Source organism: Lupinus angustifolius, chromosome LG04, assembly GCF_001865875.1.
Source record: "Lupinus angustifolius cultivar Tanjil chromosome LG04, LupAngTanjil_v1.0, whole genome shotgun sequence".
In the NCBI taxonomy this organism is placed as follows: domain Eukaryota; kingdom Viridiplantae; phylum Streptophyta; class Magnoliopsida; order Fabales; family Fabaceae; genus Lupinus; species Lupinus angustifolius.
In genome coordinates, this window is record NC_032012.1 from 9,630,136 (window position 1) to 9,649,194 (window position 19,059).

The 19,059-nt window shown below is 35.3% G+C and overlaps 4 protein-coding genes across 4 annotated transcripts; all 4 read left to right on the forward strand.

Moving 5' to 3' along the window:
* LOC109345668 (phospho-2-dehydro-3-deoxyheptonate aldolase 1, chloroplastic-like) lies at positions 672-3,733 on the forward strand. The gene is made up of 5 exons (XM_019584805.1): positions 672-1,213; positions 1,405-1,682; positions 2,330-2,606; positions 2,891-3,136; positions 3,476-3,733. The coding sequence occupies exons 1-5, from the start codon at positions 737-739 to the stop codon at positions 3,728-3,730; spliced, it is 1,533 nt and encodes a 510-aa protein (XP_019440350.1). The 5' UTR covers positions 672-736; the 3' UTR covers positions 3,731-3,733.
* Positions 2,015-9,805, forward strand: LOC109345665. Its single transcript, XM_019584802.1, has 7 exons — positions 2,015-2,026; positions 3,294-3,296; positions 4,442-5,271; positions 6,485-6,650; positions 7,051-8,217; positions 8,888-9,289; positions 9,588-9,805. Exons 3-6 carry the CDS (start codon positions 4,487-4,489, stop codon positions 9,242-9,244), a joined length of 2,475 nt encoding a protein of 824 aa, XP_019440347.1. The 5' UTR covers positions 2,015-2,026; positions 3,294-3,296; positions 4,442-4,486; the 3' UTR covers positions 9,245-9,289; positions 9,588-9,805.
* On the forward strand, positions 10,929-13,591 carry LOC109345670 (metacaspase-3-like). Its single transcript, XM_019584808.1, has 5 exons — positions 10,929-11,529; positions 11,839-12,172; positions 12,433-12,556; positions 12,840-13,022; positions 13,219-13,591. The coding sequence occupies exons 1-5, from the start codon at positions 11,052-11,054 to the stop codon at positions 13,276-13,278; spliced, it is 1,179 nt and encodes a 392-aa protein (XP_019440353.1). The 5' UTR covers positions 10,929-11,051; the 3' UTR covers positions 13,279-13,591.
* LOC109345672 (metacaspase-3-like) lies at positions 16,130-18,459 on the forward strand. Its single transcript, XM_019584811.1, has 5 exons — positions 16,130-16,737; positions 17,046-17,376; positions 17,467-17,581; positions 17,687-17,860; positions 18,148-18,459. Exons 1-5 carry the CDS (start codon positions 16,284-16,286, stop codon positions 18,205-18,207), a joined length of 1,134 nt encoding a protein of 377 aa, XP_019440356.1. The 5' UTR covers positions 16,130-16,283; the 3' UTR covers positions 18,208-18,459.

The following is a 19,059-nucleotide window of genomic DNA, read 5'->3' on the forward strand; positions in this document are numbered from 1 at the left end:
GGCGGTGTGCATTCTTCTGGGCTTATACACATAAAGCCCACAATCACAACCAAAACTCCATCTTGGATCTCTTTCTTCAAATTTATCGAATATGTATAAATCTTATGTGCATATCGTATATGATGGTATATCGTATGTGTATAAATCTTTACATTAATAGTATATAGATTTTATACTTTTATATATAGTGTACAGACACTTCGTGTCAATCGGTCAATATTATATGATGCTACGTATTTAATTTTTATATATTTTATTTTTTATAATTAGAATATTTTTGTTATATTCAATGTACTTTATATTATTGTAATTTTTATGTGTTTATGATAATATTTAGTTTAAGGTGAGAAATGTGGTTAATTAATGTGTTGGTGGTGGTTAATTAGGATTATATGATTTTTTTGTAAAAATTAAATAATGTGAATGACAAAATAGGAAATGAAAATTACACCATGATAAAAGTTACATCATGTTTTGACTTTATATATAATATAAATATACATTTTTAAGGTTGGTTCCAGTCGGATTTGAGAATGATATTGTTATTCTCAATCCGTAAGTATGGGATCTAGATTTCGAAGTTGAGTAAGTACAAATTCAGTCATTCACATTCCTAATTGTCCATGCTCAAAAGTTATAACTCTCTGTTTTTACTTACTAAAAAAACATGATAGAGGATTACATAGGTTTAGTTGAGTGAGAGAGCGACATTTGTGTCACCAAAGAAAAGAGAAACATGGCTTTAGCTTCTTCGTCACCCATAATCACCTTCAAACCTTCCCTTTTCGCACCACCACAACATCACCGCATCAGAACCATCATTGTTGCCAATTCCACACACCCTTCTTCTTCTTCTTCTTCTTCTTCTTCCAAATCAACTTCTGCTGCAACTGCTCCAATTTCCACCACTTGGGCCATCGATAGTTGGAAGAAGAAGAAGGCACTTCAGCTTCCAGAATACCCAGACCAAAATTCATTCCACCAAGTCCTCCAAATTCTCGAATCATACCCTCCAATAGTGTTTGCCGGAGAGGCTAGGAGCCTCGAAGAGAAATTGGGTCAGGCTGCGATGGGTAATGCGTTTCTGCTTCAGGGTGGAGATTGTGCTGAGAGCTTCAAGGAATTCAGTGCTAACAATATACGTGATACCTTTCGTGTTATTCTTCAAATGGGTGTTGTTCTCATGTTTGGTGCTCAAATGCCTGTTATAAAGGTTTCACCTTTAACTCTATCTCTCATTTATATAATATATCAAATTATGGGAAATATCAACCATTGTTAATGTTAATGATTAAAAAAAAATGAAAGCTTGAATTTTGAAATGATACATTCAATACTTTTGTCTGTTTAAAATTTTATTATGAGTGTGAATGACAATCTTTAGCTTTGGATATGATAAATTAGGTGGGGAGAATGGCGGGTCAGTTTGCGAAGCCAAGATCGGACTCATTCGAGGAGAAAAATGGTGTGAAGCTGCCAAGCTACAGGGGTGATAATGTGAATGGTGATGCATTTGATGCAGCATCTAGAACTCCTGATCCACAGAGGATGATAAGGGCCTACTGCCAATCTGTCGCTACTTTGAATCTCTTGCGGGCTTTCGCCACCGGAGGTTATGCTGCCATGCAACGGGTCAACCAATGGAATCTAGATTTCATGGAGAATAGTGAGCAGGGAGACAGGCATCTTTTCTAACTTTTTTTCAGATTTATTTCGGGCTTTCAACTTGTACATGTTTATTAACTTTTACTCATGTATTTTGATGGATGTATTTGAAAATTGAATTGACTCTTTTCATCTTATTCGAAAGCAATGGAAGTCAAGGAGTAAGAGGGAGGGCAAGGCTTCTCTAATGTGAGAATGAGTGTAAAGTGAGGAAGCAAAAAAGTAGTTTGATTAGTTGAATTGATTTGAGATCTTAGTACAATTTCGCTAATCAATGGCAGATACACATTTACTTGCTCTCATTTTAGAGGAGCTTTTTCCTAAGATAATGGAAATTCGAAATAACTCGATTATTTCCCTTGTCCTTCATTCTGCTTCTGAATGGAATTGTATGGGGAAATAAAATGGGAGAAAGTCAGAGAAAGACTATAAGATTAAAATTACAATTTCTCCAATTTTCTAGTAGTGGTCATGTACAACTTAATCAAGCATTCTAGCTTACCAACCTTGTTGATAACAATAGTCGTTAGCACTTTCTGTTGTGCCTTCTTCAAATGATAAACAGACCATTCTGAAGAAAATGAATTCTGCTTATACTTGATATTGCTCTCTCCCAAATTTCTCAACTTCTATTAATTAGTTACTTTTTGGTGTGGGCCAACAGGTACCGTGAATTGGCTCATCGGGTGGATGAGGCTCTTGGCTTCATGAGTGTTGCTGGGCTTACAGCTGATCATCCAATCATGACTACAACAGATTTTTGGACCTCTCACGAGTGTTTGCTTCTCCCATATGAACAAGCGCTTACTAGGGAGGATTCTACTTCTGGGCTTTATTATGATTGCTCAGCTCACATGCTTTGGGTTGGAGAACGCACCCGCCAACTTGATGGTGCTCATGTTGAATTTCTGAGAGGAGTTGCTAATCCACTTGGCATCAAGGTGCATATATAGTGTTCGTCACTTATGTCCTCAATATGAGCCTATGTCACCATTTTGGTTTGATTATCAAATTACTTTTTCATGTGCTTTATTTGTTTTTATCTTTTAATATGATGTGTAAGTACTTCAGCCACAATCCTATGTGAAAGGCCTTGGTGATGTAGGAGAAGTTATTTGATGGTCCCGGAGACTCTCCGGGAATCTCGGACCAATCGTCCAAGGCACATCTTTATCATTAGTTATGCAATCATGAGTGAAAATAATAAGAGCTACATGGTTTTCAGGCGAGTGATAAGATGGATCCACGTGAACTTGTGAATCTGATAGATATTCTGAACCCTAAAAACAAGCCTGGAAGAATTACAGTGATTGTTAGAATGGGAGCTGAGAATATGCGAGTGAAGCTCCCACATCTTATCAGGGCAGTTCGCAGAGCAGGGCAAATTGTCACTTGGGTTAGTGATCCGATGCATGGAAACACCATCAAAGCTCCATCTGGACTTAAAACCCGCTCTTTTGATTCAATAAGGGTAATTTTCCCATACACTCGTCTTCTTTTAATATATTGTCTTTTGTTTTGTACTCAATTTTTAGACAATACACAAGTTTCCGGGCAAATTATGTGTTGTGGCATATTGACCTTTATGATTTCTTAGTGGCATTCAAGATCTGCTCTTGCAATTCGAGGTAGTGCTTGGTGTTGTAGACAAAACAGAGTGGACCATGGCAGAATAGGATGTTCTATTCTGTTCTCTTTGGTCCTACCCTCTCAATAAAATGAAAATGTTTGATCCCATATGTTTTGTTCCGTCTTGTTCTGACATGCCGGATATAATAGAACTAATGATGTGTTATGTTATCGGTGATAGGGTGAGTTGAGGGCATTCTTTGATGTACATGAGCAAGAAGGAAGCTACCCAGGAGGGGTTCATTTAGAAATGACCGGTCAGAACGTGACAGAATGCGTCGGAGGGTCGAAAACTATTACTTACGATGACTTGAGCTCACGTTACCACACACATTGTGATCCAAGGCTAAATGCTTCTCAATCTCTTGAGCTTGCATTTGCTATTTCACAGAGATTACGCAACAGAAGACTTAATATGCAATCACTTAGAATATAGAAATATTGGTATGTCACTGTATTTAATCTTTACAATATAATATGAGAGTCACTCCATTGAGTATCATAAGAACTTAAATACAACTAATATTTGTCAATTTTACCTTTATGTTATGTTTTTATCAAAAAATTGAATACTTTCTATAACTTTTCTCTTTCTATCTTCACTTCTATGTGCACATTTGCATAATTGAATATTTGAATATTTTCATAAAATGTGAAAGCATAACCAAACATTTTAATGAAATAGTGTTGACCCATTATTATTGATTTCATTTCATGTTTTCACTATTGGAAATCTAACATCCAATCTCTCTATTGGAAATCTATAAGAAATGAGATATTATTATTTGGGTTGAGTTCTAATAAATTTTGCATATATAGTATAAACTATAAAGTTTATATAAATTAGTTACAATAATAGTAATTTTATATCTCAAGAAATAGGGAATGAAAATGAGTAATAAATTAAATGATATTAATGGAGGCAACAAATTCCCTAAGAAATTGGAGAATAACAACCACTTAGCACTTATGGCATGAAATTTATGTTATTATTTGGAATTAAACTAAAATTAAGTAATAAATAGATATAAGAATGTAGCTTCACTTAATTAATTCAAATTACATTCTATATATTAGAATATACATTTGGAATTAAATTAATTTTTTAATTTTTTGTCTAAAAGGAGTCACAAGTCAAAGTAAAGAGAAGTGAATTTCATTCTCATTTACTATCGCCGCCGTGCCCTTAACCATGGCCACCGCCACCAACCCACAACCAGCACCACCACCACCACCGCCGTTGCAATCACTGAACTTAGAGTCTCTTTCTGCCATAGACTCAACGACTCTGTCACAATCTGAAATCCAAGCCCTCTCTCTCTGCTCTCTCTCCACTTTCGATCTTCGCTCTACGCGTCATAGCGTCACTCCCACAATCGATCCTTCCTTCTTCAACGAGAGCTCCGGTTCCCACCGACAAACCTACTCCCGCCGCCGCCGCCTCCCCGCAACCAACAACGTCGTCACCGATAGCAACACCGATAACCGCAGAATCATTGACTATTTAAAGCAGTTGATCAGGGAAGACCCGAAGTTCGATCAAATCGAGCTTCTCCAACCTTGTGTCCACACAGAGGTTGTTGCTCCGATTAGGGATCTGAGAGTGGGAACGGAGTTAGGGTTAGTGAGGAAGAGGAAGAGAGGGAGGAAGCCGAAACTGAAGGTGAATTTGGATGAGTGTTACAGAGGGATACATATTGTGAATAAGAACGGTGTTGCTATTGATTTTTTGGCGTTGGCGGTTGCGGAGGATCCGTATGCGGAGGAGTTGAGGAGAAGGACTGAGGGGTTGAAGAGTGAGGAGGAGCTATTTGGATTTTTGAGGGATTTGGAGGGGCAATGGGGAAGTACGAGGAAGAAGAGGAAGATTGTTGATGCTGCGAGTTTCGGTGATGTGTTGCCGCGTGGTTGGAAGCTTTTGCTTGGGTTGAAGAGGAAGGATGGCCGCGCTTGGATTTATTGCCGCAGATACTTGAGGTTGATCTATTCTCAGAAATCGATGATCAGATAGTAAAATGTCAATTTGGTACCCGAGATTGACACTATCAGCCAACTTGGTTAATGATATTACAAAATGTCTATTTGGCTCTTGAATTTGCATACTCTCGGTCAATTTAGTTTATCTGAGAACAAGTTGACCCACAATATGCAAAATCAGTGAACAAATTGATTGATGGTGTCAATCTCAATGTTTTACTCTTAATTAAAAAAATATTTTTTAACATTTTGATTTGCCCTTTTAATTTTCTACTATTGTGCCTATAATGAACGAGAATGTTGCTCTCGATGAGTGAACATGCATGTGACTAGATGGGGTAGCTTCCATTATAAAAGGACGGTAAAATCTCAGCTTAGGTGGTTTCAGCACGTGTGGAGAAGGCTCGTGTATGTCCTAGTAAGGAAAGCAGATTAGATGGAGGGTACCTCATTCACAAGAGGGAGACATGACAAACTATAGGCAGAATTATTAAAGAAGAATCATTGACAATTCTATTTTTCCTTTTCAACCAATTACCCTGCCATAGAACCTTGCCGTCATTAGGGAACCAAAACCTCTGAACTTAGTAAGCAGAAAAGAGTGCAAGTCCAAAGGGCAAATCCAAGAGAATAGGTGCTTGGATAGGGTTGCATTTTTGGCTTCACTCTGGTGTAATTCCCATGGGTTTTTAGCAGGGTTAATATGGTAGGTATGCAGAGAGATTGACATGCTTTGTTGCTTGCCCCTTTTGAATAATTTCTATCTGTTTCTTTTGTGTTTGAGAGGATTTTTTATCCTCTTGTATGTTTTGCCCTTCTTTTCTAATAATATTTTTTTCTTATAAAAAAGACTAATGAAGAAGGATATGGTCATTTAGATATCAATGGTTTATGTTTAGAATATACAACAAACATTATGTCGTGTTTGATCCATATAGCCGACCCCAATTTGTGGGAAAAGACATGTTTGATCCATATATTAAATGAATGGTGCAATGTTGCAAAATTCTTGACATGGTAGAGGCCCATATAAGAACCCTGATTCGTTGCTATAAAATTGAATAAAGCATTAACATGCTTTGTCTATGAACATGTAAGGACTTTTCCTCTGATATATGTTTTCTTTGTCTGCTGATTGATACCATGGAGTATTTCTCTTTTGGCACTAGTACCTTTCTAGGGCTTATATATTCTCCCATTTGATATTCTCCAGCCCTAGTGGACAGCAATTTCTGTCTTGCAAAGAAGTTTCTTCATATTTGCAGTCTCTTTCCAGTCATAGTGACACACAGTTACAAATCAGTCTTAGGAGTGAAAATATGCTGCAGGAACATACAATGACTATGAAGGAACATACAGACACTGTGACTACTGAAAACGTAAGTAGGCATTTGCATCTAAATTATGTCTTTATAATTTTATTGCATGAAAGGGCGAGCCTCAATGCAATGGCAAGGTTATTGCTCAGCGAAGAAGAGGCCACATGTTCAAATCCTGGAAACAACCTCTCCACTTGGAGGATAAGGTTGTGTGCTTCTACTCTCCCGAGACCCCACTAGGTGAAGCCTCGTGCACTAGGCCGTCCTTTAAAAAGGGCGAGCTGCGGCACAACGTTAGTGATCAAGAGGTCACGAGTTTTAATCCAGTATACAGTCTCTTTACTTGCAGGGGTAAGGTTACACACATCTACGCTTCCCACACTCCACTAGGTGGATGCCTCGTGCAGTGGGCTGTCCTCTTTATAATTCTATTACATGAGATTTATGAGATGTACCACAGTCTGCAGGTTTTACCCTTGAGGATCAAAATCAACTGCAGATTGTTGTAGCTAACTCAGATGTGCCCTGTTTATCTGTTTCTAATGAACGATTGAAAGAAGTAGCCTTATTGGGGATTGACAATCTTGCTGATGTGCAAATACATGACCTATTTGAATGTCATAAATGCAACTTGAGGTTTGATGAGAAGGATACATACTTGCAGCACTTATTGTCTGTTCACCAGAGGACAACAAGGCGTTACCGACTTGGTTCTTCTGTTGGAGATGGAGTTATCATTAAAGATGGAAATTTTGAGTGCCAGTTCTGCCATAAGGTGTTTCAGGAAAGGCGTCGCTACAACGGTCACGTGGGGATCCATGTTAGGAATTATGTGAGGAAAGTTGAAGATTCACCAGGTCTGGCAAATGTCCAAAGGAGTGACAATTCTCCAGTCAGGGAGGACATACATTCAAGGATCTCTAAGATGGATGCTCTTATTGAAATTGCTCAAAACTCTATCATGGAACCCCATATTTCATCTGAACTTAGTTTAATTCCTGCTTTGGAAATTGCTGTTGACAACTTAGATCAAGACATAAACATGGAGTCTCCTATTGGTGAACAGCAAATGAAATATTGCCTGACGGGCAAAAATGTGGTTCAAGATTTAAATCAGCAAGATTATCCTCATTTACTTGGGGAAGGGGATGTAGAGGAAATTGATATTGACAACCAGGTTATAGATGCAAAGATGGTTACTTGTCTAGATAACATGGGTTTGTTTTCTGTAAATGAGCAAAATGCAAGTGTATCTGATATTTATATGGGAAAGGATGATGTGGAATTAACTGTTGAGGAGTTTGATCAGTATGGGATTGATTTGGAAAGAGGTTCTCAAAGCCCTTTATTTCATTTATCTGGCAATCACATGATACTTGAATCTGAGAAGAATGAAAACTCTGGCTGCACTAATGCCAAGTGGCAGTTTAAGCTTGATGGAGACAGTAGTAACAAGAGTGAGTTGAATATTGGTTTAGATGGCTGCATGGATGTACCTGTTAGCATCAATGTTCAATCGACAATGATGCCAGCTGCTTTAGAAAATGTGTTGCATTCAAGGGATTCTAAGCAATCTATATCCACAAAGCAATATTTGGATTGTTTTCCTTTGATCAGCTCAGATAAGGTATGAGGCATAATATACTGTGGGAAATGATGCCTTTATCGTCATGACCTATTAAGGTCCTCTTAGAAACTGATTATTTGGATACATGCATATGCATGTTGCCGTGCTTACCTCCATATGTGTCTCTAAATGCATGCAGGTTTTAGTTTGTATTGAACCAATGTTGTAAATTTTCAGCATTTACAAAGCCTTTGGCGTACTACATTCCTGGATTTTAAAAAACAAATGCAATTTTAAGAACCAGATTTGTTGTCTAAACAATTATTGTTCGTTAATAAGTTCTTCAGTTACGTGACCATTAATGCTTCTATGCAATGTTAACTGTAGTTTTTCTCTGTTCTTAACCATTTCACTTTAACCTGCTATTTTGCTATTCCAAAACTTTCAGCCATCAGGTGGTTCAGAATACATGTCTCTTGAAGAATACAAGTATTGTAGTAGCATTCTTCATCTGTTTATTCATTGTGTACTTGAAACAACCTTGTCCAGTATATTTTTTATGTTCTTTCTTCATTTTAAAGTTGTTTTGAAGCCAATTAGGATAATTGGAATCTAGCATAATCAACATCAAATTTTCTTATGCAACAATTAGCTACTATCTGCACCTAGATAGTAGCTAATTGGTAAACTGGTTTTACGTTGAAAAGTTATTGTTGCTGCTCATTGACAGGGTGGAAAGCAATTTTGCTCTGTTGACCATGAGCATGATAATCGGAAGGGTTTCCAGGAACTTGGGTTGGATGAAATAGGTCTTCAGTACAATTTTGCAAGCGGTCAGAATTCTCTTTCTCTGCTTGATGTGACAACTGAGTTGGCAAACGACACAGTGATGAAAGGGATGCATTCATCCCCAGTTCATTTTGAATCACAAGAAGTTACGATAAATATGGGTGGCAGAAATCAGCTTACGGCCGCGTGCGTGTGGTGTGGAATAGACTTTAACCATGATGCTGTTGATTCTGAAATACAGCCAGGTTCTGTTGGATTCATGTGTCCAGCATGTAAGGGAAAGATCTCTGGTCAATGAATGTGTTGGACAGTGGATCACCGCATGCTGACCATATTTAAACTGGTAATTGCTGATACTCTTTATATTAATGGTTTGATTCATGTGTCCCAAGTGCAGTAGTAAGCAAGCATATCATTTTTGGTGCTATGCTAACTTCAAAGATACCATGTTGATCTAATGGTGTAAGGCCTACTAGATCTCCAGGATGACCAAAATGTCAAGGGTTTGATTCCTGGAAGCAACACTTGTTGGGAGGGACAGCCATGAACCCCGAAAGGGATTAGTTCCTTACCCAAAAGGGTGAGGGGATACCCTTACTAGTACATGAAAAACTTCAAACTAAGATTTTCCACTTTGGCAGGTGAATGATATTATTGAAGGATGTCATCTATGGGCGTTGCTGGTAGATTCAATGATGGTGGTTTATCTCATGTAATATTACTGTTTAGTGTGTGTATTCCACGATTACACGTGATTTAGTATAGTTGTAACAACACATAACAGCACTTATTGTACCAAAATCTATGTGCAAGTTCTATTGATCCATATCAAATGAGTTAAATGTAAAGTTGCGTGTAACTGTTAGAGACAAGAGTAATTAAATAAATCAAATAATATCCACAAATGCTATGTCTCATAGCTGTTCAGTATGCCACAAACATATAAAAAAGAATCTTCTCTGGCCGATTAGTATACCCATTAATATTTCTTACTCTAATATATAGGTCTTTCTTATAAGGAATTGTTTTTTTGGGGGTCCAGATAATAACAATATTTTAAAAGTTTTATTACAATAAATAAGTTTGTTATCAAAATGTTCTTATTTATTGGAACAATTTGAATGAAAAGAGACAATGATTTAGTCACATTAATGAAAGGTAATTTTATAAATATAAGATAAAATTATCTTCAAATCTTATGATGTTTCTGTTATCCTTAATCCGTATGAAAATATAACAAAAAAGTGAAAAATTAACATGTGTTATTTGAACTGAGTTAAAAGTGATATGTGTCACTTTTCTACTTAGGAGAATCAATTTAGACTAATTTGCTGGTTTGCTTTTTTTTTTCTCAACATCATGAGATTCTTTCTTCAATATATAATGAAATTGAATTCTCTTTTCATAGAACAAAATATTATTTCCCCCACGTGAAGTCTTCAGTATATAATGAAATTGAATTCTCTTTTAGTATGTAAAATATTTAATTACATGCCTTTAGGATTACTAATTTACTATAAAATGCATGAGCTAGTTGATCATATAAAATTAAGGAAAAGTTCTTTATTCATTCTTCAGTAAAAACATAGCATATATATACTGTTTTTAGAACTGCATGCACAATAATTTCTTATTTTATATTTTCATTCAAGAAGCAACAAATGGAACCGTGATGAAGTGATGTAGAACCAATTTCAGTATAAAAGAATATGGAAAGTTATCTGAGTTTTGATCTGCTATAGAAATTTAAGGCATCTGGTTCTTCATGATTTTATCTATGGTTACTTTTCAGAGAATAAAGAATACAAACATAACCTGGTCTCAATTTACATGCTCCACTAATAACACATGCTCAATATTTAAGGTCCTTACATGAAATATAATCATATTATATCAGTAGTGGCTTCCCCTTATGGTTGGGTTCTATAACATTAATAATCATATTTCTTTATCTAATGAAGGACAATTTTTAACCCTTCAAGGTAAATGCATGAACAAAGGTGAAACTTGTCAATCTAGCTCCATTTAAGTTATAACTCTCCTCTATATATATATATTCTTACTATCTGCATGCTTAGTCCATAGAGAAAACCATTCTTCTAACAATGGATGCTACATTTAAACCCATGCATGATAGTCACAGAAAGGGTGTTTTTTTCAACACAAACACTAAACAAAAGATTAATATTTCTTCACAGATAACAAGGGAAGGAAAACTTACCTGCAGAGTTTGCAAAAAGGAGTTTCTAGTACCCTCAAACATAACTACATACCGTTGCTATGCATGCCAAGGTGTTTTGAGCAAATCAAGTTCAGATTTTGAGCAACCAAGGAATGATAATAGAACCAACTTGTTGAAACACAATGCTGAGATAAATGGGAGTTTTCTGAGTAACTCATCTCATTCAACAGGCTCTTCCTCATCCTTGTCTGTGAGATGTAACAAGCGTGCTGTTCTTTGTGGAGTTAGTTATGGTAAAAGGAAATTCAGACTCAAGGGAACTGTTAATGATGTTATTGACATGAAAGAGCTTTTGGTTAAGAATTTTAAGTTTCCAATGGATTGCATACGTATCCTCACAGGTATGCATGATATCCATGCTCATATAACTTTTATATGATTCTAGTTACTATAATACTATGTGATTTTGCTATCTTAGGTTGTTTATTCTTTCATGTTCCTGTTTTTTTGAGTTATAGTAGATGAAACTTTATACTGTTTTGAAAGCCTGAATATCATGATTGAGAGATTATTGTTGAACCAATTATGTCAAGAAGTTAGAACTTTTTTCTCCCTTTTGTGCTAGGTGTTACATATATATAAAGTGCCAGATTTTGTAGTGTAATGAAATATACAGCTTAATCTAACTGAAAAGCTAAACTAAATTGCAGAAGAAGAGAACAATCCTGATTTAATTCCAACAAGGAGGAACATAATGGAATCCTTAAAGTGGCTTGTTAAGGATTGTAAGTGTGGAGATTCATTGGTCTTTTACTTCTCTGGACATGGTTTGCAACAACCAGAGCATTACAAACAAGATGAAATTGATGGGTTTGATGAAACTATTTGTCCTGTTGATTTTATGAAAGAAGGAGTAATCACTGACAATGAACTAAATTCTACAATTGTGTCGCCACTCACTAATGGTGTCACACTTCATGCTATTATTGATGCTTGTCATAGTGGAACAACTCTAGATCTTGTTTATGTTTATAGACAAAAAAAGTAAGTACATATTTACTATTTCATTCCATTTGTCTTTCTACTTACATTCCATTCTCACCTAAGTTGGCACAACGGTAAGGTTGTTGCTTAGTGACCACGAGATCACAGATTCAAATCATAGAAACAATCAATCTCTTGCTTGCTGGGGTAAGGCTGCATATATCCTTCCTCCCCGGATCCTACTAACTGGGAGTCTCGTGCACTGTATCTTCATCCGACTCCCTTGAAAGTCAACTAATTTATATCTTGAATGCTTGCAGTGGTGTTTGGAATTGGGAGGATGACAAGCCTGGTGGTGAAAACCCTGTTAACAAACATACAAGTGGTGGATTGGCGATTTGTCTTAGTGCTTGTGAAGATAGTCAGATGGCTGCTGATACCAGTGTAAGAATGTTGGATATTTTCATCTCTCCATGTGATTATAGTTACCAAATTTGCATTACTACTTCGTACACTTACATGGTGTTCGTAGTTGGTCTGTCGCTTTTTATCGAGTAATTTTAAGACTTTCTTTGCATTATGAAGTGATATGAACTGGTATGCAGTATGTGGAATGTGAGAATTGTTACATGCTTTGTAAGTTTACTGAGAGGATTTTGTAACTAAGCATGTAATGCAAAGCAATGAAGATAATTGTTCACCTCTTGAGTTACACTAACCTGTGCAGGTTTTTGGTGGAAAAGGGATGAATGGTGTTATGACCTACCTTTTCACAAAGATAATTAGAGAGCAACCTGGAATAACATATGGGGGTTTACTAGAAAAGATGCGTGGCGAAATTCGGAAGATTCACCAAAGCAAATGGTATAACGGCGTCTTGAAGTATATTGTTCATCCTAAAATTGAGCAGGTAGGCTTCCATCTTCATTACTTGAGAATAAATTTTAGGTTGCAAATCTGTTATCTCTTTGAAGCAGGAACAATAATTTATATTGATCAACCTTATTTCTTATCAAACATGATTGTTGTTTATCCATCTAATCCAAAACTCATTATAAGCCATAATTGGTATTTCATGATGAAACTCATTCTTCTGTTCATTTCAGGATCCTCTTTTATCATCTTCTGGCAAATTTAATGTTTCTAAGACAAGAATTGCAATGTGAGCATGCATGCCGGCATGAACAATTATGAGAATTGTTAATAAGTTGCAAGGTCAGGGCAAAATATTATTGGCTTTTAGTCAAACCTGCCTTGTTATAGAAGAAATAATTCTAGATGAATTTGGATTCTTGTGGCAGAAGAAAGTGTGGCCTAAAAATGTTTATAGTTTCAATAATCTCAATCTCCCTTTTCCTTTTTCATCTTAAAATAATCCATGATACAACAGAACTTGTAGTCTGTTTCCTATGTATCTGAATCAGTATTTGTATTCAATTTAAAGGGTTGATTAATGTGGTATTCCATCTTTTATTTGGTGTTGTGTAATCACATAAATCATATTATTTGTTCCAAACTAGAGTTAAGCTCACCCTTTAGCATTAGTAATGGATCAAGATGCTGAGTTTGATCTCCTTTGCCATCATAAAATTGGTTAAGAACAAAGTTGAGGACAGATGAAGGATATGACTTAGCATATCAATGAGCATTGGCATGATGCATATACTGTATGTGCACAAAGAGTTATTGATATAGTATTGGCATAAGAAAACAGATCAATAAAAGTTTTCTAAATCTAACTGGAAAAGTTATAGGAAATGGTAATGGATCAATTTATTTATAATTACAACAACCAAACCATAATTTCATTAGATAGGGTTGACTATGTGGCCGAACGACATCATTTACATCATAACAACAACCAAGTCTTAAGTCTATTAGGTATGTTGACTACATGGATCAATCAATGCCATAATAGTCTGTCATAAATCATCTACATTGACAAAGCATTTGAGTAACACCTTTCTATCTGTTTGGAGATCTTCATCAATGGGCTATACGCTATAGCATTCTTCCATGAGCTAAGTTAAATAAGCATATAAGTGGGTTTAACATTACATTTTCACCCAAAACTTAAAGACGTTAGGTATATGTGGTCATTCACTTATATGATCTTCAATTCATCCACTTCTATACAATGTAGGACTTATTCGTCACACTCGAAATACTCAACATTTCTCCCTTAATTGTGAGTTACTCCCTTTCGAGGATTTGAGACACTAGAGCTCAACTCTACATATACTTGTAATGCCCTTTCCTTCTTTCAATATCTCTTTATCAATCGTAGTAGCAAGTATACATTCTCCATAGTCGACCTCCAAGCATAAATCTAATTTGATTTTCAATGATAAACATCTCTTATCTCAACTTATGTTCAATTATCCTCAATGATAACTTCATAATATAACTTATGAGTTTAATCTTATAATTCACACAATTTTATATGTCGCCATTGTTCTTAAAAAATAGAGATTAAAATGATTCTTGTCCACAGTATCATAACTGATTTGAATTGTGGTAAGCCTTTTGTGTCAAGTTATGAGCAATGAAGGGAAGATAATAGTGGAGCCAAATTGTTGAAACATGATCAACTTCATAATGCTAACACAAAGGGAAGCTTGCCATGCAAGGCATCTCCTTCAAAACCAACAAGAAGGAATAAGCATGTGGTTCTCTTGGCTCTTGGAGTTACTTAACATCAAATAGTTTGTGTAAGTGTCTCAATCCAATGGATAAGAATTCCAAATACTTAAATCAATTGATTTTGGCACAAGGTTACAGAAAATGTGAGCATTATTTAGTTGAGGTTGATAGATTCTTTCACCTTAACCCAAGAATCTGATCTGAAGATGGCAACTAAAACATTATAAAGTTGAGAATAAAGAATCTCCTAGTACCACGAGATAATTTATCTCATTAAATCCACTCGGTATTTGATATGTATCTTATTTCCTTCATTTGAAAAGTTTTCATTTTAAAATATATTATAAAAGAAAAATAAGACACATGTCAAATACTGAATGAATTAAAGGAGATAAATTATCTCCTAATACGATGAGACATTTTATTATCTATAAAGATAATATTTTTACACATATGTAAAGTAGTGGAAGTGGAATATGCTTAAGCCTTCAACTTGGAATAGCACAATCTCCAAAGCAACTTCCCTTGGCCATTCCATCCTTGGTCCACCAAAACTAAATAAAGAAGTTGAATCTTCTCAAGTTCTCAATCTCTTCATAAGTTAAACTTGTTTAATCATTAATTGTACATTAACATTACAACTTAGTTTGTTAACCAAATTGATTTCTATTTTTTTAATTGTTTCTAAATATTTGAGACTTTCCCTGTGGGACTATATGAGAAAATACAAGATAAAGCTAGGAACATGCTAACATATTTTGACTTAGATCAATCTTGAACTAAAGGAGATTGAGTAATAGTAATAGATCTATGTCTAATGATTTTGAATGTTAATTTTTATCTAATGATAAGATAGGATTATACATGCTTTAACCAATATGCTTCAGCTAGATTCATACTTTCTTTATCTTAGCAAGACCAACACTTATTTCATTATCCACAAGTACCAAGTCTGATAGCTATTCAGTATGCTGCAAATTAGTAAACCAGTATTTTTCTGATTGGTGTAATGTTTATAGAGTGTCACTAATTATTCTAATATGAGACAAGAATGTATGCACCGACAATATAACAGTTTTATATACTATCAGTCAATCATTCGACATTTATTTTCAATCATCATTGACTCTTCAAAAAAAAGTAATACAAATGAATGATGATTAATATACTGTCTATCAGTCTATGTATAAATCTTTACACGGACAGTGCATAGATATTACACTCTTCTAATATACCTTTTATCATTTCTTATTCTAATATACAATTATATGACATCATAATTAAAAAAATAGGTAAACATCAATACTGATGTTGCACAACCAAAGAAATAGAAAATTCAGAGAATCTGATTCTTGGAGTTCCAATGTGTGATATTTAAAGAGATAGATTAGAATCTTGGAAAGAAATAGAATGGTGACTTTTTAGTGATTAGTCTTTGTTCCCTAGCATTGTTTTGAGATAGCATTTTGGTTAAATAAGAGTATACCTTCAACTCAGATTCCTTGGGCATTAGGCTACCATTTTTGGTATGAAAAACACTGTTTTGAATAGTGAAGCTGAGCATGATGAGGACAATGGTATTTCTGAAACACTTGGTGTTACATTGCAATCTGTTTTGGATGACAGAGGCAAACAGATCAACAAAGGTTTCGTAAATCTAACAGGAAACGTTGTAGGAAATGGTAATGGATCAGTATATGTTATGGTTCACAATGTCAGAAATATTTACTATCATTGTCAGCCCATAGTTAAGCATGATCAGCTGAACAATGCTAACAAAAATGGAATTTTGCCGAGGAAGCCATCTCTTACAGAAGGTTCGTCCTTGTCCACGAGATGTAATAAGCGCGCAGTTCTCTGTGGAGTTACTTACGGAAAAAGGAAATTCAGTCTCAAAGGATCCGTTAATGATGTTGTTAACATGAAAGAGCTTCTTGTTAATAACTTCAAATATCCGATTGGCTGCATACGTATCCTCACAGGTATGGTATCTCAAATTTCTAATTGGCATGTGAGTATACTATATGTTCATCTTGATTTTATTCATTCTTTTAATTTCTGTTGAAAGCCTGAGCTACTACTATGTTTGTGGTTATTGTTGAGCAATTTTTCTCTATGAATATGCAGGTATTTCCTCCAGTTATTTATATCTCATACCTCCTTTGATTATATTTTCAAGTTTTCCTATATGCTCAGTGTAAAAAACTAAAAACTACGTAAAAGTACCACGTTTTGAAGTATTAGTGAAAGATACAAATTTATCTTGTTCTAAAACTAAACTAAATTGCAGAAGAAGAGAAGTATCCAAATTTAATTCCAACAAGACAGAACATATTGAAGTCAATAGAGTGGCTTGTCAATGACTGCAAGGCCGGAGATTCGTTGGTGTTTTATTTCTCTGGACATGGTTTGAACGTAGCAGATTCGAACCGTGATGAAATTGATGGGTTTCATGAAAGTATTTGTCCTGTTGATTTTACGACAGAAGGAATGATCACTGACGATGAACTAAATTCCACCCTTGTTCGTCCACTGAAGAAGGGTGTCACACTTCATGCCATTGTTGATGCTGGTCGTAGCGGGACAGTTCTTGATCTTACTTATGTTTATAATAAAAAAAGGTAAGTACACATGTGATGTTTCTTCCTATAATATTCCAACCAAACCTTACCCCTTGAAGATCAACTACATAGTATCTTGTGTGTTTGCAGAGACATATGGGAACAGGAGAACCACAATACCACTACTAGTAAAAAATGTACGAGTGGTGGAGTCGCAATTTGCCTCAGCGCTTGTGAAGATAGTCAGATAGCTTCTGATTCCACGGTAAGAATCTTGGACATTTTCATCTGTCTATTAATGTAATGTAATGTAATGTAATGCAATGCTAAGGTCCACCTCTTGAGTTGTGACCAACCTTAATCTATGCAGACTTTTGTTCAAAATAAAACCAATGGTGTTTTGACCTACCTTTTCACAAAAACAATCAGAGAATGTCCTGGAATAACATATCGCAGTTTACTGAACATGATGCGCAGCGAAATCGAAAAAATTAATGCCTCTAACAACATCATGAAACTTATCTTTCAACGTAAAGTTGCACAGGTAGAGTCTCATCTTCTTTCTATTATTTTGAAGCAGTAGTATCAATCCCTAAGATCTTATTAACGAATATTCGGCACACCATTGTTTTTCCTCATGAAATGCATCGTTTACTCCTTACTAGAAAACTTAAGTTTTTAGGCAGTGTGTAAAATATCTGATATAAGCTTAAAATGTCTTGTTTATGAAAGTTTGAGTACATATTCTACTTCCAATGTTTAAGATGAAGCATTACATGAGTTAACTTAGTATCTAGTTCTCATGCATGCAAGCACCATTGTGCACTGCAGGACCCTCTTTTATCATCTTCTGAGAAATTTGATGTTTCTGCAACAATATTTACAATGTGATGTGAGGCTGCATGTAAGATTGCAAGGTCGGAGATAGAGTATTGTTGGCTATTCATCATTACAGACTCGCGATAGAGGAGAGAATTCATTTTAACATTGGATTGTCATGATAGAAGAAAATGTGGAAATGTTCATCATTGATTATCACTCTTTTTGTTAACATACTGAGATCTTTGTTTCCTGACAATATATACATTGTAAGATTGGAATGTCATGATAAAACATAACACTGTAATTAGTTGCCTTTTTAGATTACAGAAAGAAAACAAGCAGAAAGTTATGGGATTCATTCGAGAAAAGCCAAGCATGTAGCGATTGTTACTAATAACTCAGAAGGATGATACTTCTAATGAGAATGAAATTGTTTCAAAATGTTCAATAACATAGAAATAATATGTAAATAGTTGTGCAAACCAGCATTTCCTCTTAGGAATAATATAGAGACTACAAGTTCATCCTACCAAATATCAAGGAAATGGCATAACCATATATATGCTTTGTACATGGCATGGATTATCCCTCTTAAATGGCACAACAGAAAAGATTCATCTTTCAAAAGAATGCATCTGTGTTATCATAGGTAGAGTTAGTGTTGTAACTAAATTCTACAATTGTTTCACCACTCATTAATGGTGTCACACTTCATGCTATTATTGATGCTTGTCATAGTGGAACAACTCTTGATCTTGTTTATGTTTATAAACAAAAAAAGTAAGTACATATTTACTGCTTCATTCCATTTGTTTTTCAACTTAGATTTATCAACCTTATTTCTTATTAAACATGATTGTTGTTTATCCATCTAATCCAAAACTCATTTATAAGCCATAATTGGTATTTCATAAAGAGCAT

What these genes read in the sequence shown, in the direction of transcription:
- LOC109345670 (XM_019584808.1), top strand. Translation starts at nt 11,052, where the DNA reads ATGGATGCTACATTTAAACCCATGCATGATAGTCACAGAAAGGGTGTT. An exon ending in TTGCATACGTATCCTCACAG is followed by an intron (nt 11,530 to 11,838) that starts GTATGCATGATA and finishes ACTAAATTGCAG; the next exon opens with AAGAAGAGAACAATCCTGAT. An exon ending in TTCATCCTAAAATTGAGCAG is followed by an intron (nt 13,023 to 13,218) that starts GTAGGCTTCCAT and finishes TGTTCATTTCAG; the next exon opens with GATCCTCTTTTATCATCTTC.
- LOC109345665 (XM_019584802.1), top strand. Translation starts at nt 4,487, where the DNA reads ATGGCCACCGCCACCAACCCACAACCAGCACCACCACCACCACCGCCG. An exon ending in TATTGCCGCAGATACTTGAG is followed by an intron (nt 5,272 to 6,484) that starts GTTGATCTATTC and finishes GATATTCTCCAG; the next exon opens with CCCTAGTGGACAGCAATTTC. An exon ending in ACACTGTGACTACTGAAAAC is followed by an intron (nt 6,651 to 7,050) that starts GTAAGTAGGCAT and finishes GATGTACCACAG; the next exon opens with TCTGCAGGTTTTACCCTTGA.
- LOC109345668 (XM_019584805.1), top strand. Translation starts at nt 737, where the DNA reads ATGGCTTTAGCTTCTTCGTCACCCATAATCACCTTCAAACCTTCCCTT. An exon ending in CTCAAATGCCTGTTATAAAG is followed by an intron (nt 1,214 to 1,404) that starts GTTTCACCTTTA and finishes ATGATAAATTAG; the next exon opens with GTGGGGAGAATGGCGGGTCA. An exon ending in GCTCTTTTGATTCAATAAGG is followed by an intron (nt 3,137 to 3,475) that starts GTAATTTTCCCA and finishes TATCGGTGATAG; the next exon opens with GGTGAGTTGAGGGCATTCTT.
- LOC109345672 (XM_019584811.1), top strand. Translation starts at nt 16,284, where the DNA reads ATGAAAAACACTGTTTTGAATAGTGAAGCTGAGCATGATGAGGACAAT. An exon ending in TATGTTTATAATAAAAAAAG is followed by an intron (nt 17,377 to 17,466) that starts GTAAGTACACAT and finishes GTGTGTTTGCAG; the next exon opens with AGACATATGGGAACAGGAGA. An exon ending in AGATAGCTTCTGATTCCACG is followed by an intron (nt 17,582 to 17,686) that starts GTAAGAATCTTG and finishes TAATCTATGCAG; the next exon opens with ACTTTTGTTCAAAATAAAAC.